Here is a 23,643-nt window from a genome sequence, read left to right on the forward strand (position 1 = left end):
TACCACTCATCTTGTTGGCTCACAGTCATCCCAAACCCATGTGTCCTGATGGGACTTTTTATGTTATTTCTCCAGATTTGCACACTTCTATGTTCTTCCCCAGTTAATAATTAAACCCTTCACCCCATCACTCAGGTCAGAAAGCTGAATATCATAAACCATTTCCTCCAGCACATCCTTCATCTTTGGCCCTGGCAGTAACTAAACTTTAGCTCAGAAACTAAACCCTGCCAAGTGCTTTTACTCTGTCATCTCAGCTGCTACTTAATTGAGTCCATCTCCTTTTCTAGCTTGCATGTTGTGCCTGGCTCACTCACCTGGACACTTCATTCTCCACACATTACTGTGGAGTGATGTTTGAAAACTACAAATACATTAATTCCTTATCTAACACCTGTAACTGTCTTTCCATTTCCTTCTGGATAAAGTTGAAACTCTTTAGCAAAGCTTCCTATATAATCTGATCCTTGCTTTTGATTTAACCTTTAATATTATCTGTCTTAATAATATTAATGTTAATGGTTTTATATTATTAATTCTCACAACCTTTCTGTGACGGACATCCTATTATTACCTCCGTTCAGATAAGAAAGGGGTGGCTAAGAAACTTGCCTGCGGTCATCGTTCTCTCTGGCAAAGCCAGCTATTTTGAATTTGTGAATGGTTTATCCTCTGCGTGTTTAAATGTACTATTTTCTTTCCTAGGATGGCTTCAACTCTCTCTATATCACTGGGAAACATCTAGTCACCATCCAAAACCAGTTTCAACTACTCCTCCCCGGGAAACATTTTCTAATACACCCAGGTAGAAACGATCCCTCCCTACCCTGAACCACGGTGGCAGCATAGGATCGTGCTTACAACCGTAGACTTGGACATCACATTGATTTGAAACTCATTCAGCTCCACCAGGTGAAAGCTGAGACCTCAGAAGATTTATTTAGTCTGTCTAAGCCTCAGTTTTCTCATTTGTGACACTATGATGAGAATACCTATTTCATGTTTCCCGGCAGGATTAAATGAGGCTACGTATGTAACAATGCACATACCACAATGCTTGGCACTAGTAAGCCATGTGTGAATTCTGGCCGAATACTGTAGTCATTAACATAGCGGATCTTAGAATATAGTTGTCACAGTAAATCTGTGCCTTTATCGAATTTACTTAATCATAACCCAGAAGGCAAATTTCCCTAGGCTCTCAGTGACCTGATATCCTCTGTATTTGCCAAAACATTTCTATGGATATACTATAAATCATTTAATTGACCAAGTTTCTGTCTTTGCTTTGACTGTGAAATGTTTTAGAAGCAAATTATCTTCCCACCTAACTATATACAGGACCTGTAGTACACATTGTCCTTATGTTTGCCTTATGAGTTCACTTCACTCTTTTTACCACAACCTCCTTAACCATTCACCTTACTGTTTGGTATGTATTTCTATAAACAGGCTCAAATCTTTTGTGCGTTGTGATGGAGTGCTAGTAATTTTTGGAGGTTATAACAAGAGAGGGCTGAACTCGGCAACCTAAAAGCCTTTGTTGACTGACTGACGTTTGAATGCCTGATCTGTCAAATCACAATAATGGAAAGAAAATAATGCCAATTCCTCAATAATGGATATGATAATTTGTACTATTTTATATGGATAAAATTCTTTGATTTATTGAAATAAGAAAAGCAGCTGAAAGGAGCTGAAGTATGTTTTATCTAAACATATAGAAAGACCCATAAAGAAACTTCATTTAAGGCCACGTACTTGTGTTCTCAAATCTTTAGGAATCATGAAATGAAATGCGGCTACCTTTTATGTGATCAGTTTCTGAACAAAAAGTTAAAAGAAAAAAAAGTCTTGTAAATATTTTAAAAACTAACTGAAAACCCAGACCAATGGGTGAGTGACTAAGAATTACTTCAAATTACCATGTAAGTTAAATGTAGCCCGCAAGGTGCATTGCCAGCATTAGGTTTTAAAAAGCTCTTTCAATCTTCAAACTTCAATAAGGATCTTAAGGAAGCCCAGTTTTCTTGCTAATAGTGAGCCAGCAAAAAAGAGTCAGATGTTTGTTACTATCCTGTCATTGGGATTTTCCTTTAAATCAACCACTCAGCAGTGCAGATCTCTGGGGAGAAACTTTTTTTTTTTTCATGATATCTATTTCTGAATTCAAGTGTGATACTGTCATAGAGTCTCACAGAATTTTGAAGGGACCCCACTTCCATGGAAAGAACTCCCAAAACTGGGCCTTGACTCTTAAAAAGAAGAAAAATATACAAGTGGGTGATATTAATCTCAGAAAATACTTTGTCTTTCCAGTGATTTAATTCCTCAAACCATGAGAAAGCTGTTGATTGCAATCAATTTACATAGAAATTTGTCAAACTATGCCAACATTACGACTGCAGCTTCAAAAAATATAGCTGCCTGGAGTAAGCAGCCCCGAATCTCCTGTGAATGCAGAGGCAGGCCATCGATGCTATGGGGTTCTTTTAACTTTAATGTTTTAATATACACATCCCTCATGCCAAATTCTTTCACTGTAATGACATGACATCTTATAAAAAAGTAACAGGTTTGTGCATACAGGAGACATATTTCACCCTGTGCGTTTTAAAAGATGATTGTGACTTAAGGTTTGCAAAAGTGGAAATGGTTTTCTAGCAGGGAGACATCAGCAAGGTGGGTTGCCTTGACAACGTGGGTTAGCTGCATCAAGAAATCCATGGCAATACAGGACCTTCTTCTGTTATGTCAGGATTGCAAACAATCTACCACATTAGGTTAAAAGAAAAGGAATTCCACAGCAAGGCAGTATTATTTGACCTATGAAATATTAGTTCTCACTTTTTATCATGAACCTTGTTAGAAAAGATGAAAAAATCTAGGTGAGCAAGACAGTCAGGAGAGCAGGAGTAAAGTGGGTTTCACTCAAAAGTCTGCTCTCCTCTCCTCTAAACCGCTTCACCCCCAGAAGGATTCCAGGAGTTCTTGCATATTCTCCGAAAGTCGATCCTGCTAAGAAAAAATGTATCTTACCCCGATTCTGTTGATTTCCCCAGCAGTCGACACAAAGCTTCTCTCTGGGGATTATCCCTTGGTCCTATTGCATATTCTTAAATAATGAGCATAACTAAGGATTGCCACAACAAAGCTAGTTATTAGTTAAATAGAAAACAAAACCTGTTAACATATGAGCCCTGTAGTCCAATTATCCTGGCGGGGCTGAGGAAAGATTTATCTATAAAGCATCAAGCCTCAGAGATGAAGCCTGTTATTGAAAACCTACATTATTGAACATGCTTGTTTCCTTCCCCCAGCAAGCACCCCTTTGTGGCACTGTTCAAAGTTTACAATTTTGATACTCTGCTTCTAAACATCACCATAAAGCAATTTTGAATGAGAGCTTAGATTTTTCTTTTATAAAGGATTCTTTTAAGGAAATGAGAGCAATGCTTTTCTTTGGCTTAAACTGCAGTATGAGTTTCATTTTCAACACTGTCACATGCTGTGATCCATCAGATATTATCAGAGGTGGTCCCCAGTGCAGGAGACATACTGTGTGTCTGGGCTGCCCTTCGCTTTTGTCTTTCCCGGCTTGAAGATTGTGGAAGTGAATTGGGACTGGAGGGACACATATTAGGAGCAAAGGAACTGCCTCTGTAACAACCAAGTTGAGAAGCACCAGGGCAAAGTCCCATGAGTTCAGATAGTATGAATCTGCACACGATGATGGCTCCAACCTGTGCAGGGCCAAGGTAACCTAACTGACTGTGGTGTTGACTATGAAAGCTAAGAACAAAGAGAGTCTTTGTTCTAACTGGCATTTATTTTCTTTCTCCTGGGTGATAGGATGTCTAATAGATGGACCCACCATCTATAATAAAGGCCAATGTTACTCATCAGATTTTATGTCTGGTGGAAGCACAAACCATCACTCTAAGCCTATGAATAGTTTAAAGGGTACCAGTGGTTGAATGAAAGCCTTGTTTGCTAGAAGTATCTTTAGAAATGATGAGTGAACACACATAGCATCAACAATGGCTCACTGACTATACACCAGGCAGAAAAATAAGCTTATTTGGGAAATTTGCCAAAGAAATAATCATGTACAGCTTTTGGTTCAGTCCTAAATATTAGAATTTCCCATTAAATCAATAAGAATGCAGAAAATCAACACAAGTATAAAGCCATAATTTGTGCTTTACTACATTCTTTTACCTTACAAGTTAATAGGTTCACAACACACTTTGCATACAAACACTCTTAGGGACAACATGAACCAGGAATTTAATCTAAGAAAATAGAACCCATCTTGATGGGTGCAGCAAACCACCATGGCACATGTATATGCATGTAACAAATCTGTATTTTCTGCACATGTATCTCAGAACTTAAAGTGTAATAGTAAAAAATTCTAGCTACAGCATATTCAGTGAAGAATAAAATCTCTTCCACAAATAAATAATAGGGAAGTAAGAAATGAAGTGTGGCAGCATAATTCCATATAAAAACAAAGAACCATTTTTATGCCAATGACGTCTAGCATCTAACTGAGACTTTCTTCTTGATATTTTCAGAATGACTGAAAAATGTATTATTAATCATTCTCTCCCTGAGTCAATGCTACAAAACACGGTCCTGTGCTGGCAGCACTGGGAACACGGTAGAAATGCAGAATCTTGTGCCCCACCTTATGCGTACTGAATCAAGATGATATGGTTTGCCTGTGTCCTCACCCAAATCTCATCTTGAATTGTAGCTCTCATAATTCCCGCATATTTTGGGAGGGACCCAGTGGGAGGTAATTGAATCATGGGGGTGGGTATTTCCTGTGCTATTCTTGTGATAGTGAATAAGTCTCATGAGATCTAATGGTTGTATAAAGGGGAGTTTCCCTGCACAAGTTCTCTTGCCTGCCACCATGTGAGATGTGCCTTTCACCTTACACAATGATTGTGAGACCTTCCCAGTCGTGTAGAACTGTGAGTCCATTAAGCCTCTTTCTTTTGTAAATTGCCCAGTCTTTATCAGCAGCATGTAAACAGACTAATACACAAGACACACAAGACTTGATTCTTTTTTTATTTCTATTTTTTGAGATGTATGCCATGTACCTAGAGGAAAAGTATCATTTTAACAACCACATAGAATTTCACTGTATGACAATCTCTTGCTCTATTCCTCTGCACGCTTCTTTTCCATTATCTCAAGATAATCATTTTCAAGTATGTTAAACAATGCTCCCAATATTTACCTCCATCTTTTTATATAATGGTCTTCTATTGCTATTGACAGCTCACTAATATTACAGCTTTTCTTTTGATCTCATTATTGTTGATGACTTAATGCTTAGCCATACCATTTCTTACTCCCATTTCCCATAACATCCCAATGTAAGTGTATGGCTACACTGGTTATATCAATATAAGAAATTATAACTATATAAAATGGCATTCATTAAGTAAATTAACTGTTACTCTAGAGCAGTGCTTTTGAAAGTGTCATCTAGGGACCCTGAGACCCTTTCAAGGGATCTATGCAGTCAAAACTAGTAATAATTCTTTGATTTTTATTTTAACAAAATTTGGTTAAATTTGGTTGGAGTGTTTCATTGAAATCAACTTAAGCTGGGGTCTTAGTTTCTACTATTTCTCCAAAGTCACCTGATAAGGCCTGTGATTCAGAAATGTGGATGAGGAGGCACTCTACGGAAGACTGAAGATATAGGCTATGTGGAAACGAGGAGATTATTTTTCTTACAGAAATAAATTCCTGAGCTTAGACTTCTTCAAAAGACTCGAGTCTACCCATTAAAGGTGTCTGGAAATATTTTTATGACAATGAGTCTTTGGAGCACACACCTTCTTCAGGAGCTGAGTGGCTGAAGTCATACTGAAAATCAGGGGCAGCCAGCCCTTTTAGGCCAGTATACCTTGGGAAAGGAATACTTATCTAGCTGCAGGGATTATCTTCCACATTTAAGGCATACAGTTGCACAAATTGGTCTGTGGCTGTCACAGGGAGCTGTGATCCAAGGAGGACCAGAGACTCCTAGACGTTTCTTTTGGGCCTGAAGCTAAGAATCCCACAGTGAACTCCAAACAGAAGCTGCAGTTGTTCAAGGTTGCTTAGTGCCGGAAAACTAAGGTGAATCAGGCGCATCAGGCATCTAAATTCCAGAACTCAAAAGGTAGTGTCTCTAGCAGTTGGGGCCAAGTAGGTTTCTCCTCCTTCACTGAAATGGTATGCTTTGGTGCTCCTGGTGTCAGTCACTGCTGAGTTTTTCACTTCTGCTTCTTCCATTTCACGGTTCTTGAACCAAATAGTTATCACTGGATCATCAAGGTGGAGGGTTGATACTGCATAGCAATCTGTGTACATGGTCTTTTGGAACACACATTTAAACACTCTAAGCTCTTCCACGGTAAAAATTGGATGACCTCAATGTGCACAGCTTGGTTTTGCTGACATGAGGTTGTTTGGGAATGCTACAGTTCAATCAGCCGGGTCACGATAGCCACACTGTAGTGTCTCTGTCTACTCTGTGTCCTTTTAGTTTTTCATATATTTGAATTCTAAATAAGATTATATTTTGAAGTGGGAGGGGGATTCTACTACCTTAAACAGCTTTGAAAACCACTTGTAATCTCAAAGACACGAACGAAAATTCTAGAACTATCAAAAATGCTAAAAAGCTGAAATTAACTTATAGTTTAGACATACTGATAGTTAATATTTATTCTCATCATGTTCCAGATATGATGCTAAGTGTTTTGCATGCATTATCTTATTTAGCTCTTTTATGAACCATCTAAGGGGGTACATATTCTTATTATCCCCATTTACACATGAGGAAATAGAGGCATGGAGAAATTAAATAGCTTATCTAAGGTTATAAAGCTACAATGACTACTTTTAAGAACCCAAACCTTAGCCGCTGACTCTAGAGCTCAAGATTTAATCATTACACTGGTCATGTAGTAGACTAAAATTATGGGCTATTGGATTACTTTGTAAGAGAAGTCTTTAAGGTAAATATTTTAATGCATATATACAATGATTTATTAGTTTATCAGGTACACTTATACAAATGACTGCCTGGAACAATTAGTACAGCCCTTTAGAAAGTAAGCATAAGATAAATATTGTTCAAATATGTCAGACAAGGCTACCTGTTTTTATTAACTTTTAAAAATGAACTCCTGAAGAGGTTTTGGTTTAACTATTTTTCTATCTTAATCGTGCTCGCTTTATTAATTTGCTCAGCAAATTCTTTATAGATAATCTAGATTGTAAACTTAAGCCAGCATAACCCTTATCTGGATGGCCATACATTCTGAATGACTGATATGCAAATTAATCAATGCATTGAACACCCACAATCATCTAGTGCTTGAGAAATAGCTCTTTTAAAATGTGCATGCTACCTTCTTGTTGGCCTTAAAGTGGATTCAATGCTAAATATTGATTTTGTAAGAATAAAAGAATGAATCTGCTACAGTGTTGATGATGGAGGGATGGGAGAGACAATAATACCATTATTTTCTAGGACTCTACAAAGTACTTTTACTGACATCATTTTATTTGACAGAATCCCCCAAAGTTGAAAAACTAGGTATTACTGCCAACCCTCTACCTCCTTTCCCTGTCTTGAAATAAAACTGTCTTAAGTCACAGGACTCACCGAAAGCCAGCAAACAACTACATGGTGGGGAAGGTGAATCCAGTTCTTCCACACACTAAATCTAGATTCTTTCCACTGTATTTTACTGTATTCCAATAAGAAAATATTTGCAGAGTTATATGAACATTTCTACCTCACAGAGATTATACATTCTTGGCCTGGGGACTGAATCTAGCCTTCAGACCTCTTTTCTTTTGCCTGAAGAGTTTTTGAATTTGAATTACTTACTATTATTTTAAAAATGGTAAGAGATTAAATCTGGGATTTTCACTTCGTTTGCAAAAGAGTTTTGGTAACAGTCAACTAGAATTTAGTAGGAACATCCCCCGTGAGAGTAGGCACATCTATTTCAGAATGCTATAGACCTCACCACTCCTTACCGTATCCCTCAGTTCTGTTATCTGCTATTTTTCATCATAAAACCAGATCTCTTCATTCATTTTTATTACCTGTCTGGTTCCTGATATAAAGTAAATTGTCTGTGGACTAAGCAGATCTCTACAGACACTGTTAGTAATTTTCCTCATCCAACTTGGGCAGGGTAATCTTTATGCATCTTTCTAGCCCTGGTTCCCTACAGTCAACAACCTTTTTATCTTAATTTTCTTCATTAAATTGTTCCCCTAATGGAACAGAGAGGCAGCTTTGAAATTGAAGATTTCTTCAGCTAAAAATTCCCACAAATTTCCCTTGTGTCATACTTTAATAGTTGGAATTAGCCCTGTCTGGAATTACTAGAATCATTCCCCACACCATTTTCAAGTCTGTTTCAAATTATTTTGACTAACTCATTTTCCAACTCCCTCCCTCCATCTCTGTCCTGCCAGAATGTAAATTATCTGAGGTCAGAAGATTCTTATCTTGCCCATCACTAAAATCTTAGGGCCAGGTACAATGACTGGCCACATGGCAGGTGCTCAGTAAATATTTGTTTACTGAATGAAGAAGGTAAAAATGATGAATCACAAGTGGATGATACTGGAGCCCTCTCAGTGTGGTCTTTCAGACCTAGTTGCCTGCTGTGTGGTCTTCTATATGAACAGAGTCCTCTCTGCTCAGCAATCTTTTAGGAAATAATTCATTTCCTAGATGCAGAAAAGGATCTAGCTCCGAAATTTCTTAACTTTTTTTATTGATAAAAATACTCCTTCAAAATATCAGTTTTTGTATTGAACTAACATTTACAGAAAACCTAGCCTTTAAGAAAACAGAGTTATCTTTCTTAGGTTAACTAAACTGATTTGCTTAGATTTTAAATCTATACTGGGTTTTGTCTGTTTGTTTTTTCACTGTGCCAAGTTGAAAATTGCTTTCAGCCCATCCAGCCTCTTTTCTTGGGGTCAAAAATCTTTCATGTATGTCTCAGGGCTGCAGAAGAGCTTTGCTGTCACTTGGTTTTGCTTTATTGTGACCTTTACTCACTAGCCAACAACTTAAAAGGAAAAAAGAAAGTGTAGCAAAGGCACTTACATCTGGCTTGCAGTCACTTTTCAGGATGCCTCCTAAATGCTAATGGCCTCAAACATTTTCCTTCTCTCTCTTCTCTTCTTTCTTCTTCCTTGTTTTAACTCGACTATTTTAATTCTACCTTTTAAATTTAAAAAAATAGAGAGAGAGTCTTTCTTGCTTTTCTCACCATGGTTCGCTTTAAAGGGTAATGAGAGATTAAGACACAGGCTGTTTCTTTGTCACTCAGATCTTGGACTCCCCTCTTACACAGCATCCTATCCTGCACCCCTAAGCTACTGTAGACATGAAGCATTTTCTCTATATCTTTTACAAATTCTTCTGAACATTTAAAATGCATTTGAATGTGAGGTCTCTTTCTTCCTTTTTTTTTTTTTAATAAATTGATTCTTCACTTTGCTTTTCACAAAATCACAGGATTTTAAGTTGGAAGAAACTTTAAAGATACCCTACCAGTCTCCTTGTTTTACAGATGAAGAAACTGAGACAAGACTCAAAGCAGTTAAGTGCAGAACCAGAATTAAAACCCAACCTTCTGACTCCTAGTCAGAAGTACTCTTTCCTTTAGTGTTGAAATTATTTCTTCTTTTTATTAAGCTATGCTCCTTATATTTTAGTTAAAAGATGATTTAAAACTATTTATCATTCCCTAAGTGTAGGGCTGTTTGCGCCATGGGAAGGGAGTACAAAGTCCTTGGGAGGAAATTCCTTATAGTAGAAGCACTGTTGTGTTCTAGGTAAACCTATTTTTACTTTGTTTCATATTTCCATGTGGAGGGATCTCTGTCAGAATGACAAAGTTAGCCCACCACTCACTTCTTCAGCATCAAGAATGAGGAAAAAATACTGGGTATGCATTCCTCAGCATCTCTCTACCTCCTGCCCTGCTTTTCCCACATATTTTATAATCTCTCATGCTATATATTTCACAGTTCTCCCCTGTGGCTGTCTAGTTTGAAATACTCATGTGAAAGATAAAAACATTGGAATAATTAGGCTATGAGTAGTATGTTCATGTGGGAAACAACAGAAGTGAAGTCACTGATGCTGCCATTCAGAGAAAAATACGGACCAGAAGGAGGCTTACTTGGGAGAGATTAATTATCTTTTAGCATGAAATCTTTCAGCCATCTGCCTTATTTTAATGTTGATAATCTCACACTTGCATGTTGATGCATGTACAAAGAAGCTAGGCACCATCAGTCCAGACAGATACTATCAAAGTATTTATTTCTCACATACTTATCAATCCAATAGGAATTTGGTTCAATCTAAAATATTATCTTCAGAAAAGCCATGTTGATTTCCACCATCTTACATTTCAAAAAATTAAACTAAGAAGTTAGAGAAAATGTCTTTTGGTATTTGATGTTAAGACTTGAGAAATTAGAAATGTTACTTATTTTGGTACACTGATTTTGTATCCTGAAACTTTACTGAAGTTGTTTATCAGTTCCAGGAGGCCTTTTGAAAGTCATTAGAGTTTTCTAGGTCTAAAATCATTTTGACAGCAAAGAGAGATAGTTTGACTTCTTCCTCTCCTATTTGGATGCCTTTTATTTCTTTATCTTGCCTGGTTGCTGTGGCTAGCACTTCCAGTACTATGTTGCATAGGAGTGGTGAGACTAAGCATTCTTTTCTTGTTCCAGTTCTCAAATGAACTGCGTCTAGCTTTTGTCCATTCAGTATGATGTTGGCTGTGGGTTTGTAGGGCTCTTTAGATGTAGATGGCTCTTATTATTTTGAGATATGTCCCTTTTAAGACTAGTTTGTTGAGGGTTTTTGTCAGGAAGGGATGTTGGACTTCACTGAAAGCTTTTTATGCATCTATTGAGATGATCACATGGTTTTGGTTTTTAACTTTGTCTATGTGGTGAATCAAATTTACTGATTTGCATATGTTGAACCAACCTTGCATCCTAGAAATAAAGTCTCCTTGATCATAGTGAATTAGGTTTTTGATATGCTGTTGCATTTCGTTTGCTAATTTTTTTGAGGATTTTTGCATCTATGTTCATCAAGGATGCTGGGCTATCGTTTTCTTTTTTGTTGTGTCTTAGCCAGGGTTTTTATCAGAGTGATGATGTTATCATAGAATGAGTTAGAGAGGAGTTCCTCCTCGATTTTCAGGAATATTTTCAGTTGAATTGGAATCAGCTCTTCTTTGTATAGCTGGTATTATTTGGCTGTAAATCCATCTGGTTTGGGGCTTTTTAATTTATTTTTATTTTTTTATTACTGATTCAATTTCATAACCTGATATTGATCTGTTCAGGGTTTCCATTTATTTCTGATTCAGTCTTTGGAGATTGCAGGTTTCCAGAAATTTATCTTTTACCTCTAGATTTTACAGTTTGTGTGCACAGAGGTGTTCATAACAGTCTTTGGACATCTTTTGTATTTCTGTGGGATTGGTTGTAATGTCACCTTTGTTGTTTCTGATTGTGCTTATTTGGATCTCTGTTTTCCTTTGTTAATCTAGTTAGCGACCTGTTGATCTTGTTTATCTTTTCAAAGAACAAACTTTTGGTTGCACTGATTTTTTTGTATGCTCTTTTGGTTCTTAATTTCATTTAGCTCTGCTCTGATTTTAGTTCTTTTTTTTCTTCTTCTAGCTTTAAGGTTAGTTTGTTGTTGTTTTTCTAGTTTCTCTATGTGTGATGTTAGATTGTTAATTTGAGATTTTCCTAATTTTTTGAAGTAGGTGTTTAGCACTATAAACATTCCTTTTAACACTGCCTTTGCTGCATCCCAGAGATTAAGATATGTTGTGTCTCTGTTTTCATTTATTTCAAAGAACTTTTGATTTCTACCTTAATGTAATTGTTTACACAAATGTCATTTAGGATTAGGTTGTTTAATTTCCATGTAATTGTTTGGTTTTGAGACATCTTCTTGATATAGATTTCTATTTTTATTTTACCATGGTTCAAGAGTAGGCTTGGTATGATTTAGATTTTTTTTTTTTTTTTAGTTTATTGAGACTTCTGTTTTATGGGTCAGCATGTAGTTGATCTTGGAGTATGTTCTGTGTGTACATGACAAGAAGTGTGTATTCTGTAGTTGATGGACAGAGTGCTCTGTAGATGTCTATTTGGTCCAATTGGTCAAGTGTCAAATGTAAGTCCAGAATTTGTTAATCTTCTGCCTCAATTAACTGTCAGTGGGGTGTTGAAGTTCCCTACTATTACTGTGTGGCTAAGTTTTTTTCTTGGATCTATAAGTACTTGTCTTATGAATCTGGGTACTTCAATGTTGGGAGTGTTTATATTTAGGATAGTTAAATCTTGTTGTTGAATTGAACTCTTTATTATTATGTAATATCTGTCTTTGTCTATTTGTACTGTTTTTTTTTTTAAACTATTGGTTTAAAATCTGCTTTATCTGATATAAAAATAGTGACCCATAATCTTTTCTGTTTTCCATTTGCATGGTAGATAATTTTCCAGCCATTTATTTTGAGCCTATGTGTGTCGTTACATGTGAGATGGGTCTGTTGAAGAAAGCAGACAAATGAGTGTGTTTTATTTTTCCTTTTTTAAAATACAACTTGCCTTCTAAATGGGGCATTTAGACCATTTACATTCAGGGTTAATGTTGATTTGTGAGGTTTTGATCCTATCATGAGATGGTTAGCTGGTTGCTTTGTAGTTTCTATTGTGTGGTTGCTTTATAGGGTCTGTTTTATAGGGCTGCTTTGTAGGACTATGGACTTAGGTGTGGCTTTGTGGTATCAGGTGTTGTTCTTTTGTTTCCATGTTTAAAAGAAACTACCATCAGAGTGAACAGGCAACCTACAGAATGGGAGAAATTTTTTGCAATCTACTCATCTGACAAAGGGCTAATATCCAGAACCTACAAAGAACTCAAACAAATTTACAAGAAAAAAAACAAACAACCCCATCTAAAAGTGGGCAAAGGATATGAACAGACATTTCTCAAACGAAGACATGCATGCAGCCAATAGACACATGAAAAAATGCTCATCATCACTGGCCATCAGAGAAATGCAAATCAAAACCACAATGAGATACCATCTCACATCAGTTAGAATGGCAATCATTAAAAAGTCAGGAAACAACAGGTGCTAGAGAGGATGTGGAGAAACAGGAACACTTTTACACTGTTGGTGGGATTGTAAACTAGTTCAACCATTATGGAAAACAGTATGGCGATTCCTCAAGGATCTAGAACTAGATGTACCATTACTGGATATATACCCAAAGGATTATAAATCATGCTGCTATAAAGACATATGCACACATACGTTTATTGCGGCACTATTCACAATAGTGAAGACTTGGAATCAACCCAAATATCCATCAGTTACAGACTGGATTAAGAAAATATGTCATATATACACCATGGAATACTATGCAGCCATAAAAAGGGATGAGTTTGTGTCCTTTGTAGGGACATGGATGCAGCTGGAAACCATCATTCTCAGCAAACTATTGCAAGAACAGAAAACCAAACACCGCATGTTCCCACTCATAGGTGGGAATCGAACAATGAGAACAGTTGGACTTGGGAAGGGGAACATCACACACCGGGGCCTATTATGGGGAGGGGGGAGGGGGAAAGGATGGCATTGGGAGTTATATCTGATGTAAATGACGAGTTGATGGGTACTGGCGAGTTGATGGGTGCAGCACACCAACATGGCACAAGTATATATATGTAACAAACCTGCACGTTGTGTGTTTAAATAAATTAAAAAAAAAATAGAACTCCCTTAAGGATCACTTATAAGACTGGTCTAGTGGTAACAAATTCTCTTAGTGCTTGCTTGTTTGGAAAATATTTTATTTGTCCTTTGCTTGTGAAGTTTAGTATGGTGGGATATAAACTTCTTGACTGAAATTTCTTTTCTTTAAGAATGCTGAAAATGGGCCTCTGATACCCCCTTGCTTGTAGGATTCCTTCTGAGAAGTCCATTGTTAGCCTAATGGAGTTATCTTTTGTATGTAATATGACCTTTTTCTCTGTTTGCCTTTAAGATTTTTAATTTCATGTTGACTTTGGACAGTCTGGTGACTACATGCCTTGGTGATATTCATTTTATATAGTATCTTGCAGATGTTCTCTGGATTTCTTGTATCTGGATGTCTATCCCTCTAGCAAGATTAGGGGAATTTTCTTGAATTATTCCCTAAATTATGTTGTCTAGGTTGTTTACGTCCCTCCTTCTCTCTCAGGAATGCCACTAATTTGTAGGTTTGGTTGCTTTATCTAATTTTATATTTCATGAACACTTTGTTCATTTTTACAATTTTTTTTCTCTATTTTCATCTAACTGGGTGAGTTCAAAAGACCAGTATTCAAGCTCTGAAATTCTTTCTTCTGCTTGGTTATTAATATAGCTTTCAATTGCATTTTGAACTTCCTCAAATTAAGAAAAACATCTCCACAGCTGAGAGAGAAATATATTTAACTTAATAAAAATTTAAATGTAAAATTAATTTAAAACTCAATCATAAGATGATGCTTTGGGGAAATCTTTAGTTGTAATTGTGTGTGTGTGTGTGTGTGTGTGTGTGTGTGTCTGTGTCTGTGTATGCTTCTGACTTCTGCACACTCTAACTTGATGCTTTTTGTGCTTTCCATATAGATCATTGGAATATTGACTTCATCATTTTAAACATAGTTTATGTTTCAAAAACCAGAATAAAAGAAGCTCCATTTTGTGTATTGTTAGTTCTTGTGTATTCTTAGTTCTCGTTAAAATAAAAAACGGATTTTTCTCAGAAGTGGATCTGTATCCTTTTACAGTTAAGAATTTACTTTCATATCTGTAATAGTAACACAGAGTGACATTCTTACTAAGCAAGTGAGGTTGTGTTTTCCCAGCAATAGTTTTCAAAGAAAGAAACAATTAACAGAATTAAAGTAGTGTATCAATCTACTAATAAGGAAGTACTAAAAATAAGTTCCATTTAATCTATCCAGTCAACAATTATTATTCAGCAGTTGTTTATTTAAGGCTACTTTGTGACAGCCTGTATCAAATCCTGCTCTGTATTCCCAATTCTCTCCCCAGTAGTGTCCTGGATATTTAACTGCTAAATAACACTTTTTGATTAGTCCTGGTTTTGTGAAGCACAGAGAACAAAAGAGAGAGACATTAAATTTTCTATGTGTTTATAACATTTTTGGCTTTATTTTTGCTTTGCATATCTTTAGCTATGAATTGTCTTACAAAGATCAAGCATATGATGGTGTACAGCTCTCTCTTTGAATTGCCTGTACCATTTCCTCCGCAGTTACAGAAAATTCTTTCATCTTGTTCCATCCTTCTGCAGTAGACTATATGCTCCCTGAGGGTAGGGTTTTATTCTATCTTGTTCACTACTGAACATGACTGGCATATAGTAGATAATACAGTAAGTTGAGAGAATTAATAAACTGGGCATGATTGGAGGTCTCTCAGAACAATCATTCAGAACATAGTTTGCTGGCGATGTGAACTGAACTCTGACTAGAGGGAGAACTATGTTTATGGATGGATGGTTCCCAAAAGAATAAGCTCTTTTGCTGCCCAGAGAAGAATATTTCTATCTGAACAAGCTACTCTATAATACCAATCTCAGGTGAATTTCTCTGAAATTTCAAAAGACGAATTGACCTACTAGTATTTTATTTAAAGGCAAAAGATACAATCCATGTGATAAATCCCAAGTTCTATTAGAGTAAATCATGAGACCCCTGTATTTTTCATCTCCTAATTATTTGATACATGTTGGCATTGTAATCTATTCACACTGGAATATTATCTTAGTTGAAATACCAATTGTACTTCTAAGAGCAAGAATTGTCCTTCTAAGAGTTAAGGAAATAAAACAAATAAAAACAACAAAACAAAGACAAAAAATCAGTAACATGATTAATGCTCCCATCAAGTTGAAATACTTTTAATAATTTTTTGTTATTTTGTAGTCTACTTATTTTGTCTTTTTCATAGCAAACAGCTTAAGTAGCCTACTGGACTCTTTTTTTTTAACGAATGAAGCAGTGAGAAAGTAAAGGGAGGGGCGTTTGACTGTAGACAATACCACCACTGGACAGTGAGAAATTTGTTGTGGAAAATTTATCTGGCTGATTTGAAGAATATAGGTTTGAAAACAAAATCATTTCCCTAGAAATGTTCCCTAGAGTATTCTCAGTCATTTAGACTTCCCTTAGGCATCATATAATAATAGAATGGAAATGAGTATGCATTGTGAATTGTATGAAATTTTTTTTTGCAAGCATTGCAGGAAAGCTTTTCTTAAGCTATACTATGGCAGAAATTTTCATTGCTTTCAGGCTTATATATTTGTGAATAAATGGAATAGCAAATCTGCTCCACAGAATTGGGTTCCTATGATAGGGAAATAGCCTGAAGACATCAGAACTTCATTGCTCAGGGCTTTCTTATCATGTAATCCCAAGTACTTTAAGTAAAATTGAGAATTAATTAAAAAGAATGCCAAAGATAACTCAAAGAACCATAGAATGATTTCAGAATGTCCATGCACACTAAAACTCTTGCCAATGATCAAAAGAACAGAAGTTTATCCAGAATTGTCTTTTGTAGACCCTTATTTATTTATTTATTTGAGATTTAGTCTTGCTCTGTCGCCCAGGCTGGAGTGCAACGGCATGATCTTGGTTCACTGCAACCTCCGCCTCCCAGGTTCAACCGATTCTTCTGCCTCAGCCTCCCAAGTAGCTGGGATTACAGGCACTCGCCACCACACCCAGGCAATTTTTTTGTATTTTTAGTAGAGATGGGGTTTCACCATGTTGGCCAGGCTGGTCTCGAACTCCTGACCTCGTGATCCACCTGCCTCGGCCTCCCAAAGTGCTGGGATTACAGGTGTGAGCCACCGCACCTGGCCCTGTAGACCCATTTTTGTAAGCCCTAACTCTTGGTGTCGATGTTGTTTAAAGCAGAAAAGGAGTAGCTACATTAAATGTTGAATAAGGACTATTGGAGAAACAGAAATGACAGCTGATGCTCTGAGAACAGAGAAGAAAGAGAAACAACAAACCCAGATAGAAAGGCTTTTAAAACATAGCAGGATGTAGAAAGCAGAGTGAAATTAAACAGCCTTATATGTATTTCAAGATATAGAAGTTGTTAATGTTTTCAGCCTGAAAAATAATTGGTGTGAATACAATGATATACTTGAGATATGAGGAAAATACATTGGGTAAAATATTCTTGTTTAAGAAAGATGACTGCAGAAAAAAAATTTTTAGAATGATTTGTTTTAAAAGACTTCTACCAGGAATGATTTAAGTAAGAATTAAAGTTTTGATGTTTAAAGAGAGAATGTCTCAGCTATTTGGTGGTAGAGTAGCACAGTGCAATGAGAACATGCTTTAGAATCAGGGAGCTTTGAGTTGTGTGATATTGAGCGAGTTTGATATGATATTTTATTTTTCTCCTCTGTAAAAGGGTCTTGATATGCCTACATAAAATAGGATTGTAATGAAAACTAAATTAGTTAAATGATATATGCTAAATATTTGGCCCATAGAAGGAATTCAGTATGTGGTGGTCATGTCAGTGAAATAGCAAATTCCCCTTAATGGTAAGAAAATTATGCATTTTGAATTTATTTTTGTCATTAGGCAACATCATTCAAAGGGTGCAGGAAGATTCTAGCTAGGAATCTGGTCTTATCCCTTTTTCTGTTCAATTTTAAGGTTATTAATGATAAGACATCATTAATAATAATCATCAAATAATCAATAACAAATTTGGGGCAGTTAACCTGCTATGGTAACTTGCACCAGTGCTTGGCTCTTTTGAAAGACGAATGCTACATCAAATTAAGGCAAGGAAGGAATTAACAGTGTTTGTTAAAGATAGTTCTTCATTTTTAAAAATAGGCATGTCAACTACAGCACTGTAAATAATTATAGTGGAAAAGTAGAAATACCAAGATGACTACTTTTTTTATTTGACATAGTTAATTCACACAGAACTTATATTCTACGAACTTTCCAATTTTCAACTATTTTTGATCTACAAAAATGGTTAGTGTATATGGCTCAACATAAGCATTACTAAAGCAAAGATAATTTATTCATTATCTTATTTTATTTCTACAAATGAGACAAGAGATAAAAAGATACATGGAGTTACATATCCTGTATTGTACATTTGCCAAATAGTTTCTATATAGAAAATAGAAAAAATATATTTGGGGAGATAGACAGCTATCAGTAGTATTTGCTATCCTCATAAACTTGGTTTCATATTTAACATTTGATTTCGCCCAGTCAGGAGTAACTCAAATATGAACTCCATGCAATTCTTCAGCTTCAGAATAGGAAATTAGTTTATGCTTCCTAGTTGATCTTGAGTGCATTTTCCAATTGCACTGAGTGGTCACTATGCTTTCTTTGTGTGTGACATTTTGACTTTTCTGAGCCCTCAGAATTATTTCTGACCCTGGATAACTTAGCAGATTAATGAGACTTTTATTGAGTGTTAGAAAAGTAGCTGGGCTACTGACTTAAAGATGATGAAGATTGCTTTTCCTTGAATAAGCACTTGATTTTATTTTCACTTTAAAGATTGTCTTCTGGAAACATTAAAATACCTTGATGAATTTACTAACTAGATTTTGGTGGAGTAAGAGTTGCAATTAATGAGTTAACATTTTGCTGATATCTTTAGAAACTAACCATTAAGCCCCAAGGTTTGCCTATGAAGATTTGCACCTTTCTATGCAGAATTGTACCTTTCTACTTTAAGAAGTCATTTCATCTAAACAGAATCTCCTGCCTGCATTGGCTAATGGCAGAAATTCAACATCATTAGCTAAATTAATTGTTTCATGTGGGTTGTTCTTTAGAATGTTATAAACTGTAATAGAATTACCAAGTTGAAGGCAATTAATTGGATGTACTTCAAATATATTCTAACCAAATGCTATACCTAGCATTCTCTGTAACTGTTTAGAAACTACCGAAAGAAAACTTGATGAATCTTAGTGCCATCAAAATAGCCCAACTAGAACAGTTTTAAAACGCCTCATATCTGTATGGTTTGTATCACCTCAGAATGTGATGACTCAGGTTGATGACTGAGAAGGTCATCATTATGATTACTGCCTCTTAAGTATTATTCCAGTGCCTCATATTTTTAAAGGGGAAAGTGAGACGTTGGAATACTTTCTCTAGGTTTTTAAAGCCTATGCATCATGGAGGGAGGAATAGAAGGCATGTTCCTCATGTCTAGGACTCATGTGTTAGAAAAGAAGTTGAAGATTCAGATCCCTACACAAGTGCCACAGAGGTACACAGATGAGTGGAGATGGCACACGGTCTCAGGATCAGAAAGAGCGGGAAGGCTGAGAACTGTGAAGAATTTGAAAGCAAGTCCCTTTTTAAAGGGGCTAGACACCACTTGACTCCACTGGTTGTTGTCATATGGGAATGTGGTTCCAGTAAAGCCAGATACTGTGATTTTTCAAATAAATTCACATATATGGAATTGCACATGAAATAATTACATGCTTAAACGTTGGTAACTAACCCATGGCTCAAATAAAATACATCTGTGGGTGCTGGGGAAGCAACCTTTGGATCAGATTCTAACACCCCTATACATATACAAGTGCTATTAAAAACAATGTTGAAATGCTGTCCTTCATCAATGCTTAACATATTGATATATTAATAATCAATAAAATTATTCAACTTAATTATTCAAATTAATCAAAGAAGATTTTTTTTAGAAGAAACTAAGATATTAATCAATAGATAGTAGGTACATAGGTGCCCACTAGATTGCTGTGACACATTCGTTATCATGAATTGTTTTTTTTTTTTTTTTTGAGACAAGGTGTGGCTCCATCACCCAGGCTTGAGTGCAAGTGCTGCAATCATAGCTCACCACAACCTTGAAACCCTAGGCTCAAGGGATCCTCTTTCCTCAGCCTCCTGAGTAGCTGGAACTATAGGTGTGTGCTACCATGCCAGGTTAATTTTTTTTTTTTTTTGGTAGAGACAGGATTTCACTTTTTTTTGCCCAGGTTGGTCTCAAACTCCTGGGCTCAAGGGATACTCCTGCCTCAGCCTCCCAAAGTGCTGGGATTCCAGGTGTGAGCCACTGTGCCTGATCCATTATCATGAATATTTAAAAAGATAGAAATATTTGCTGCCTTTCTCTGGTTTATTAGTGTGTTTGTTGAGGGAAAAAAAAAGATTTCCTGAGAGAGTCGTAAATTATTAGGAATGGAATATTAATAAAGGATGAAAGTTATATTGAAAGGGTATACTAGATACTACAAAAGCTGGCAGTGTAATAAAAAGACTTTTCAAGTTTCTTCTCAGCATCATGTTTTTTAATTAAACAAAAAATGAGTAGTGGTGATAGATACAGTAAAGAAGAGAAAATTAGAATATGTTATTATCCTAGATTGTGGCCCTCAAATTAAAAGAGTGTATTTGACAAAGTTGAAATGAAAATTTCATGTAAATTTAAGATGAGAAAAAAATGAAGAAATATATAGATTCTATGAAATAATTTGTATTTCCCTGAGGACTAAGAAAAGACATTTAGAAAATCATGGAGTACAATATGTCATTTAACTACCGCAGACAGTGTTCAGCATCTGTCCAGCGGACGAAACAAAGGGCAAGGAATCAAGGTCCATTTCTATTTCTGGCATTGATACCTCTGGGCCCTAGAAAAACAGTGTTACCCTGCAGCACTCAGGCCACTCCATTGTTAAGAAAAGACCATGCATATCCTAAATGAATTCTATGCGTTATTTTCGATGGCTATAAACCATTTGTAGATTTTAAAAACTGAGGCTACCGCAAAAGCAAGGAATGTGATTCTCTCTATATACAATTTACAGAATTAATGAAGAATCGCAATGGTTAGCCAGCAATCAGGTATGTACTAGAATATTCTTGTTTGCATTTCAACTCTGCTCATTCTGGAACCCATTGTGTTTCTTTCCAGGCAATGTCCTATAACTTTCGCTTTGCATTCAATTTAAATAAAGAAAGCAGCTCTAGGATGGTTCATCATTTAAACTGTGGTCTTAATATTCTCCCTTGGAAACTGAGGCAGCCGTATATGTGAGGCTACAGTTAGGCAAGAAGATAAATAAGTTACATGCTAAAATCCAGAAGTCCAGCTATCAAACATGAATTATATAAAGTTCATCGTCCTTGTTTGTATTGTTTACAAGTTGTTCTTCAGCGGCTTTGAGTGAGACACTAACTTTGTATCTGACTTACAGTCTTACCTTTTTTCTTTAGAAAAATACAACACGAATGAGGAATTTGAAGACAAACATTATAGATACAAAATACACTTACCTCTCTCTTACAGCCTGATGCACAATATGGAAAATAGTATCGTTTATTTCTACCTACTCTAATTACACATGAGGCATTAAACCAATTCCCAAATAAAAGCAAACATAAATAGTATACACTTTATAGAAGAAATCATTCTCTTCTATTACCTAATAAATAACTTGTAAGAAATTTGATGAGTCGATGTTGCTTAAGGCAATGTATCATGTAACCTTCTTGGGAATTGGCTTCCGTAAGCACAATACTATCATAGTTCTCATCAATTCAATTACATCGAATTACAAGTACATTTTGCATGCATATACATATATACATCTATTATGTACGCACACTTTTAAAAAAGCATTGAAGGTAATATATCAATCAGAAGCTCTAGAATATAAAACATTATAAATTATGCTGCTATAAAGACACATGCACATGTATGTTTATTGCAGCACTATTCACAATAGCAAAGACTTGGAATCAACCCAAATGTCCATCAGTGACAGATTGGATTAAGAAAATGTGGCACATATACACCATGGAATACTATGCAGCCATCAAAAAGGATGAGTTTGTGTCCTTTGTAGGGACATGGATGCAGCTGGAAACCATCATTCTTAGCAAACTATCACAAGAACAGAAAACCAAACACCGCATGTTCTCACTCATAGGTGGGAACTGAACAATGAGATCACTTGGACTCGGGAAGGGGAACATCACACACCGGGGCCTATCATGGGGAGAGGGGAGGGGGGAGGGATTGCACTGGGAGTTATACCTGATGTAAATGACGAGTTGATGGGTGCAGCACACCAACATGGCACAAGTATACATATGTAACAAACCTGCACGTTATGCACATGTACCCTACAACTTAAAGTATAATAATAATAAATAAAAAAAAATAAAAAAAAAACATAGAAGAAAGGAAGGATTATCTGCAAACCCTTGGATGAATTTTGTGCAATGAGCTCAACACAAGACACGTACCCTTAATGCATATTAGCATATTAGAAGACTCTTACTGGCAAAGGGAATAGATTTCTAAAACAAGTCTGCTTTGCAAATGGTCCCTCCCAAACCAATTCCTATTGATACTGTACCTTCCGGAGGGGTTTGAGCTTGGTCTCCATTATGAAGTCATACTTGCAGAGCTCACAGCAACGTGTATCTGAGCTCTTTATCCACTGGTGGAGGCAGGACTGGTGGACAAAGCGCAGTGTCCCAGTGCAGCGACAGGGTGTGATGAGGGGGCTCTCTTCATCCCCTTCGCAGTGACAGATTCTGTGGAAAGACGCAGCAGCCAGCATGAGATTTCCCAGAGAACATTTCTCACCTGTGTTGTTTCTGCCCTTGCTTATACCAGGGCTGTTAGAAACAGCAACCTAAGATTCAGAACACTTGGACATTTCACTCCAACTTTAATGCTGGAACCAAATCTATGACCAATACAGATTAAGCATTCCTAACCTAAAAATCCTTAATCTGAAATGCTCCCAAATCCAAAACTTTTTGAGCACCAACACAATGCCGTAAGTAGAAAATTCCATTTAGTCAAAACATAGGTGCACAACCCAAAGTTTATTCACTACTCCGAAGGGAAAAGTAAAATTACCTTCAGGCTATGTGTACAAGGTATATATGAAACATAAATGAATTCTGTGTTTAGACTTGGGTTGCATCCCCAGGATATCTCATTATATATGTGCAAATATTGCCAAATCAAAAAAAAAAAAATCCCCAATCCAACACACTTCTAGTCCTACCCAAAATATCTTATTACATATATGCAAATATTCCAAAATCCCCCCAAAACTGAAACTGGAGACACTTCCAGCTCCAACCATTTTGGAAAAAGAATACTCAACCTGTATTAATTGACTTTTACTTTTATGGTCATTGCTGGACTCAAATCATGTAATAAGTTGTGCATTACACACCAGCACATCAACAATGCACTGTCATTTCATTCATACATGGAAGTCAATTTTAATAGCACCACTATTGTGCTATGTCTCCAATTTAATCTATTTAATAGGATACTATCTATGCGATTTCATATAAAAAAGTTACGAGTTTTAAGTATTCTAAGGAATATTATAGTTTGGTAAACTTTATTGTGTTACTTCAATAATATCAGACCATGGCATAAAATTTATTAAATATGGTAT

The 23,643-nt window shown here is 36.2% G+C and overlaps 1 protein-coding gene across 30 annotated transcripts in view; it reads right to left on the reverse strand.

Annotated features, from left to right (window-relative positions):
- MARCHF1 (membrane associated ring-CH-type finger 1) overlaps positions 1–23,643 on the reverse strand; it is an 830,557-nt gene that overhangs the window by 37,827 nt on the left and 769,087 nt on the right. For all 30 annotated transcript variants that reach the window (XM_074040707.1, XM_074040716.1, XM_074040714.1 and 27 more), the window contains one exon: positions 22,576–22,756. In XM_074040707.1, coding sequence (XP_073896808.1) covers positions 22,576–22,756 — 181 coding nt within the window. The remainder of the gene's footprint in view (positions 1–22,575; positions 22,757–23,643) is intronic.

This window comes from Macaca fascicularis, chromosome 5 (assembly GCF_037993035.2).
Source record: "Macaca fascicularis isolate 582-1 chromosome 5, T2T-MFA8v1.1".
Taxonomy (NCBI): Eukaryota; Metazoa; Chordata; class Mammalia; order Primates; family Cercopithecidae; genus Macaca; species Macaca fascicularis.